This window comes from Hyla sarda, chromosome 8 (assembly GCF_029499605.1).
Source record: "Hyla sarda isolate aHylSar1 chromosome 8, aHylSar1.hap1, whole genome shotgun sequence".
Classification (NCBI taxonomy): domain Eukaryota; kingdom Metazoa; phylum Chordata; class Amphibia; order Anura; family Hylidae; genus Hyla; species Hyla sarda.
Window position 1 is genome coordinate 38,357,097 of NC_079196.1, and position 7,500 is coordinate 38,364,596.

General features: G+C 41.0%; 1 protein-coding gene across 4 annotated transcripts in view; it reads right to left on the reverse strand.

Annotated features, from left to right (window-relative positions):
• ACVR1 (activin A receptor type 1) overlaps positions 1 to 7,500 on the reverse strand; it is a 114,294-nt gene that overhangs the window by 35,024 nt on the left and 71,770 nt on the right. For 3 of the 4 annotated variants that reach the window (XM_056534572.1, XM_056534573.1, XM_056534570.1), the window contains exons 3-5: positions 7,157 to 7,420; positions 2,148 to 2,365; positions 1 to 94 (exon numbers count right to left, since the gene is read on the reverse strand). The exon at positions 1 to 94 is cut by the window's left edge and continues 6 nt beyond it. In XM_056534572.1, the coding sequence (XP_056390547.1) occupies positions 1 to 94; positions 2,148 to 2,365; positions 7,157 to 7,420 (576 nt within the window). The remainder of the gene's footprint in view (positions 95 to 2,147; positions 2,366 to 7,156; positions 7,421 to 7,500) is intronic. The other variant, XM_056534571.1, reaches the window with a different exon arrangement.

The window sequence follows — 7,500 nt, forward strand, 5'->3', positions numbered from 1 at the left end:
ATTCTGCAAGAGTAATCTGCCGAGCCACTGTCCTCTGCACCAGGAAAGGAAGCCCCGACCCGCTGCCAGACGTACACGAGTGATCCAGCAGATCCTGGATAAATATGGAGGAAAGACAACATTTCATTTACTACATTTGATAGGTTAGAAAACTGCATTAAAGCAGCACTTTAATATATATATATCAAACTGATGAACAGAAAATGTTAAATTATTATGCTTGCCACTAGGTGGCAGAACTGTTCATTCTACAAATTTTTATTTTATTTATATAATAAAATCTATCATCTATCTAAAATATTACATTTAAAAAAGTTGTGTCTGCCAATACAAGGAATAATGGATTAAACTGATTAGAGAATATATTTCTTCACTATAAACATTAGGGTGTCCAGATTTCAACAGTATTTTTATTTTGTTAACCAATTACACTCCATTTTGCAATTAAAGTAACCGCACATCTATTCAGTGATAAGTACAGATAGTCACTCAAAAAGCAAAATCCCAATATCTAAGAATTAAAGATAGAATTAAAGGGAAACAAAAATAATGTAAAAAACCCAATGGAATCAGGGCATCAAAGGCCACAAACTAACATAAAAGAAAACATGATTTTTTTAGGCTATACAGAGGTCCTCTAAAAAAAATACTAGCATGCTGATTTACTTAAAAAATTGTGACGGCCTGATAGGGGTGTAAAACAACCTAAAGCATACTAAACTACTTAACTAAATCATAATATTACAGCGGACCTCTGAGCAGGTAAACACGGGAGTAAATAAGCACATTGCTAGATAGGGCTTCTCAGCAGGAACCCAGGCACGCCTTATTAGTGCCAAGATATTTGGTTCACTACGGTTTTGTGCACGAGGAAGAAAATGAAAAAAAAAAAAAAAAAAAAACATTGAAAAACTAAAAAAAAAACTTACACAAACTGATAACTTGAGTACGTTTTTGTATGGAAAGTCAATGGGTACGGCAAGCGATACTGTTGTATACGGTTTTCAAATACAATACCGCATACAAAACAGAATAGCAAAACTGAAGTTAGTGCACTTACTGGGGGAGATTTATCAATAAATGTGCAGAGGAAAAGTTGCCCAGTTGCCGATAGCAACCAATCAGATCGCTTCTTTCATTTTGCAGAGGCCTAGTTAAAAATGAAAGAAGCGATCTGATTGGTTGCCATGGGCAACTTTTCCTCTGCACAGGTTTTGAGAAATCTCGCCCACTGGACTTACCTGGGCTCTTGAACACCCCATGAGCTTTCGTATCCAATTTGCATAATAACACAAAGGCTAATCTCTCTGTAGAGGAAAAGACCATGAAGACAAAAAAGGGATGCCCCAAATCCTGATGACTAGCCTCATCTAGCCACACACTTATTTACACCCATGTTTTTCTGCTGACAGATTCACTTTAAAGGGGTACTCCGGTGAAAACTTTTTTTCTTTTAAATCAACTGGTGGCAGAAAGTTAAACCTATTTGTAAATTACTTCTATTAAAAAATCTTAATCCTTCCAGTACTTATTAGCTGCTGAATGCTACAGAGGAAATTCCTTATTTTTGGAATACTGATGACATCACGAGCACAGTGCTCTCTGCTGACATCTCTGTCCATTTTAGCAACCATGCATAGCAGATGCATAGCAGATGTATGCTAAGGGCAGCATGGTGGCTCAGTGGTTAGCACTGCTGCCCTGCTGGGGACTTGGGTTCAAATCCCACTAAGGACAACAATAAATAAAGTGTTATTATTATTATAATAATGTCAGCAGAGAGAACTGTGCTCGTGATGTCATCAGAGAGCATTCCAAAAAGAAAATAATTTCCTCTGTAGTATTCAGCAGCTAATAAGTACAGGAAGGATTAATATTTTTTAATAGAAGTAATTTACAAATCTGTTTAACTTTCTGGCACCAGTTGATTTAAAAGAAAAAAGGTTTTCACTGGAGTACCCCTTTAAACATTACACACAGTGAGCCAATGAGCAAGCATAGTGCTTTTTTTTTGTAGAGTGGGGGAAACTTTTTGTATTTCTTGGAAATTGTGTTTCCCAATGGGTAATTGTAACCAGCACAAAAGCATTGTAAGGTGATAAAAATAAAATTTACATTTAGTGTGTGTGGGGGGTGTAAATCCTTACCGCAAGTGTGCTGTCCCCCACGTTGGAGGCTATCAGCCCATCTATAGTCCCATACTCTGCATCTCGTGTACTCAGTCGTTCCATGTGACGTTGCTGAATTTTTCGGAAGACCAGCAGGGCCACAACAGAAAGCACTATAAGTACAATCACTGGTGCCAGGACAAATATCGCTAGGGTTTCCACGCTGTAATTTAAGGCCTCGCCATGCAGAGATTTCCCTATGGGGGAGAAAAAAAAAAAGAATCGAATATTCAATAAGTTTGTGTAATAGAACCATGTGACAGAGCTCAATGACTTTATTCTGCACGTCTCCATACAGCGGTGAAGAGTCCTTGAAGGAAGGCGCTTTCACCTCTGTTATGTTCCCGCAATTATCCAGTAAATTGCCGCGACACGGCTTTTATGGCTAAATCAAATATTTAATGGTCCTGTAAGCAAAACTAATCCTACAGAGAAAACAAGGGCCATAGCCACAGTCCAGGGCATCTACAATATAAAACAAAAAGTCTTATAACGCTTAAAGGAGTCGTCGTTCTCCACAACACTTTCCTGTGTCTTTATAGGGTAGAATAGTGTTTCCCAACCAGGGTGCCTCCAGCTGTTGCAAAACCTTTATGGCCTTCATACTGGATGTGTTGAATCAGCCATTTATGAAGAGAACTAATACTCAACAGCTACAAAATGGGAGTTATCGGATTATTATAGGATTTTCCGGGCTCTGTAGCACAGTATAATCGACATAACAAGAACTGACAGTTTTATATTGAAGAGTAATTGAAGAAGGTTTTATTCCTCAGAGTAGATTATATATTTGGTTTTACCTCCCAGGCTGACAAGTCCGACAGCAAATTATGAAAAAAATATTTTAGCGCTCAAGGATGCAAATAACTATAATCATGTTACTAACAAAAATATAAAGAACCGCTGGATGGTAATAGCGTGGCGACCAATGGCACGGTGAACACAAAATTGACTCCGTGTGTTACACTGGCAGAAAATCATCGTACGTGACACGGCACAGAGGGCTGTTTACAAAAAAATAAATAAAAAATGTCTCTCTCTCCCTCTCAAAAACAACAAAGACGTGGCCTCAAATGGCAGGAGGTGTTCAACCCATTGGGGGAGCAGAATTTGCCCTTGTGGTCCATTGCTAAGGGCGATTCCCAGCATAAAATGCATACAATGGAGGATTCCTACAGCGGACCACAAGTACCACAATGGCATCCTACACCAGATTAAAAGGTGTGGATGTATAACACTCAGAATAATACAAAACAGGAATTTCTGTGCACTACTGTGGTAGATGTATACAATGACATTGACTATCCCTCAACACTGATGTTAAAATTGAGACATTAGCCGGTATATCCTCATATGAAGGACACACCTGAGCCCGCACACCAACGCCAAGGTTTCTCAATGCTGCTCAATGTGACTTAATGCTGCCGTAATTGCCCACTCGCCCCTGTTTTTTGCTTATCATGCACAGGTAGTTTAGCGTTAGGTCCCGTGCCACTTGAGAAACCTTGGTGTTGGTGTGCGGGCTCTGGTGTGTCCTTCATATAAAGATATACTGGCTAAGGTCTCAATTTTAACATCAGTGTTGAGGGATAGCCAATGTCATTGTATACATCTACCACAGTAGTGCAGCGGAATTCCCGTTTTGTATCTCTCTATCTCACAAACATTTTCCAATAAATGGAGAAACTTTTTTTTATGACTTTTTGCCATAAAAAAAATTGCATTATATCAAAACTATTTATGAATACTTTTTTAGGGAATATTTAAAAAAAAAAAAAAAAAAAAAGTTAAGTGAAACCTCCCCAAAAGAAAGACCACCTCCTTATTCAGAATCGGTTTTGCGAGATGGATTTCCAGCAATCAGATTGTCTTCGGCTGTTTCAAAACTACAACTCCCAGCATGGCCGGACAGCCAAAGCCTGTCCGGCCATGCTGGGACTTGTAGTTTTGCAACAGCTGGAGGCACCCTGCATGGGGAACACTGTTTTATACTACAACTTCATGGCAAATTGCCTTCCATGACCTGAATGGTTCCCTTTGGGAGAAGAAGCAACCATTCCAATAATTCTGCTATGGCATTTGCTCTTATAGTAAACCATGGCTCAGCAATGGTCATGCGACCCACAATTTTACTGGGAGTCACCATGGAGCTGTAGCCTTTTCATAGAAACAGAATGGTCCTGACCTCCAGTCTACCCCAGGGTTTCCCATCATGTTCATTCTTTTGGAGGAACCCAGATTGCATTGCCGCCAACGAGGACCGCATAGGTCCATGCGTTCTTAATGTGATTCATTGAGCATTGCCCAAACAGAGTTTCTCTAGGCAGATACACTGTACTGTGAACATACCCTCAGAAATGGACTGAATCCAAGGCATTCATAGAATAAATGGGGGCCCCTATAGCAATGGAGCACTTATATCCTTCCATTTTGCCAGCAGAACAGAAATATCTGGTGTTTATTACTCATTGCTTTCAATCACCCTTCGGTCAATAACTCCAATTCATTTGTTTGCAGACAATGAAGTTTCTTGGCTTAAAGGGGTCCAAAGGTTAGGGGATAAGATGTCTGACCGTTGGGACCCCGCGATCTCTGTGCAGCACCCAGCATTTGTTTAAAAGGCTGGGTGCAGGCGGCGGGGGTAGTGAAGTTACGGCCACACCCCTTGTGACGTAACGCCCCCTCAATGCAAATCTATGGGAGGGGGCATGGTGGCCGTAGCGCTCCCTCCAATAGACACTTGCATTGAGGGGGCCTGACCTGACTAGGGGCGTGGCCGTGACGTCACAACTGCCGCCGCCCGCTCTAAGCGTTCGGAACATTTTATTCCGAAAGCTGGGACAGCAGAGTACCCCTTTAATAGTTTCATATCAGTAGCAAAATTCAAGAGACAAACTAGGACTGGGCCCCTTTATAAGCCCCATAGAAGATGCATGGGCTGTCTCTATAGTATGTACACCCCTGGACTCAATGGGGGAGACTGATCAAAACCTGTCCAGAGGAAAAGATGCCATAGCAACCAATCAGATCGCTTCTTTCATTTTTGAAAAGGCCTCTGAAAAATGAGAGATCTGCTATGGGCAACTCAGCAACTTTTCCTCTGGACAGTTTTTGATAAATTCCCCCCAATGTAGTGACTTTTAGACTTCACTGGTCCAATAAAATCAATACATCAGGTGCAGGTAAGATGCGATGTATCTCCGTGTACCCTTAGGCATCACAACAGATGTGAACATGCTCTAGCCCATTCCTGCTTCAGAATGTTTGTAGGACTGGTACACAGCGGGGGGCGACCAGACACCATCACAGTGGCAACAAGTGAGGACGATTTTTCATTCAGCAGGTTGTAGGCGGCTGGTAGGGATGGCATGGGCCTGGCTGTTAGCCAACACTGGTAGTGAAGTAGTTGTCATAATGCTGGTAACCTAGTAATATAGTTCATAAGGTTGAAAAAAGACCAGAGTCCATCAAGTTCAACCTATAACCCTAATGAGTCCCTACTGAGTTGATCCAGAGGAAGGCAAAAAACCCTCATACTAGAGGTAAAAATTCCTTCCAGACTCCAAATATGTTATCAGAATAAATCCCTGGATCAATGTTCTGTCCCTATAGATCTAGAATCCATAACCTGTGACGTGCCATGTCACCACTTGGGAGGGAGGAGTTGTAATCGTGGATATAAGGCTGGATTCTTTGCATCATTAGGGTTGTGTGGTTTACACTAGTGTAACTGCTGTTCACATAACAAGTAGGCCGAAGCCTGTCTGTATTGCTGGAATGAGGCTGAAGTGGCTGACCAGTGCGGGTACCAGTGGGCAGTGAGGTGGTGTGGGCAATGTTAGACCGGCAGAGAAGCCACTGTGTGGATTGGGGGGGGGGGGGGTCCAAGAGAGACCTGTGAAGTGTCACAGAGAACATGGGGGGAGATTTATCATTGCTTTTAGATTATTATTTTTCTGTCTATGTTTTGGTGCAGTTCAGACGCAAGCAGCATATTTAGAGACTTTTATGAGTCTTTTGATCTAGACAGTTTCACTCTTTTTGCCTACCCGTAGAACTTTTTCTTTTTGACCATGCAGTGGTCACGTATTTATCATTTTCGACTTGTCAAAAGTCGCTATTTTGTGAGCAAAGTTACTTTTCTTAGGCGCAAAGCTACACCATCTACCAGTAGGCGTGAGAATCACTTCTACCTTCCGCAATTCAACCTTTAACCTCTTGTGGACAACAGCGTCTCACTCCCCTTCTATGACATGCACTCAGGAGCTGAGTACGGGTCATAGCTGGGTGGTCCTGGCGGCTATCTGCCACCAGGACCCATCTCTAATGCCAGACATCACCGATCACGGTGATGACCGGCTTTAACCCCTTAGACACCGCAAACAAATTTGATTGTAGCGTCTAAAACGCAAGTAAAAATGTCCCGGCAGCTCTGTGAAAGTAAAAACACCTAAACTGCCAAATTCAGGACCTGGGAAAGTGTCTACTTCCCTCCCTCACAAGCGTCTAGAAAAAGTGTATGCGGTAGAGCTTTTCCCAGAGCTGCGCAAAATTCATCATCCTGCTGCACCTTCTTGATAAATAAGATGCACGCTAGTCAAACCTACCACCCGAATAAACGTGGGAAAATAGCTCTACCGTAGACATTCTTTCATAAATCTGGGCCATGGTGACTTGACCACTTGCTTAGCCACTTTAGGTCATGACCGCAAAGGTGGAAAACTCATGGGGCAATACAAAACAATATTTTATATATATTATTATTATAATATATATATTATATATATTATATATATTATATATATTATATATATTATATATATTATATTTATATATATATATATATATATATATATATATATATATATATATATATATATATATATATATATATATATATATATATATATATATATATATATAATTTTTTTTTTTTTATATATATTTTTTTTTTGGTTTTTTTTTTTGAAAAGAGCGGAAATATGAACCTTTACTTGGCAAGTAGGCTGTAATGTTCATGTTACAGAGGTCGCTCTGACAGCACTCCACGGCCTGGTCAGGTGATGGCGGAGTCTTGCAGGTCATCCTGCCTTGCTCGTAGACCTGGAAGCAGCCTTTCTGAGACACCAAGAGGCCATCGTTTATACTGAGGGAGGCGAAGCATTGCTGTCCGTAGCAGTGATCTCCACTGCCGCAGGAGATCCCCTCGCACACGCATTTATATTGGCCGGAATTCACTTTTACCTCCTCATCTGTAAATAAGAGAGAGTAGGGTATTAATGCAATAGACAGAGTAACATAGGATTAAAAGGGGTACTCCACTGGGGAAAAA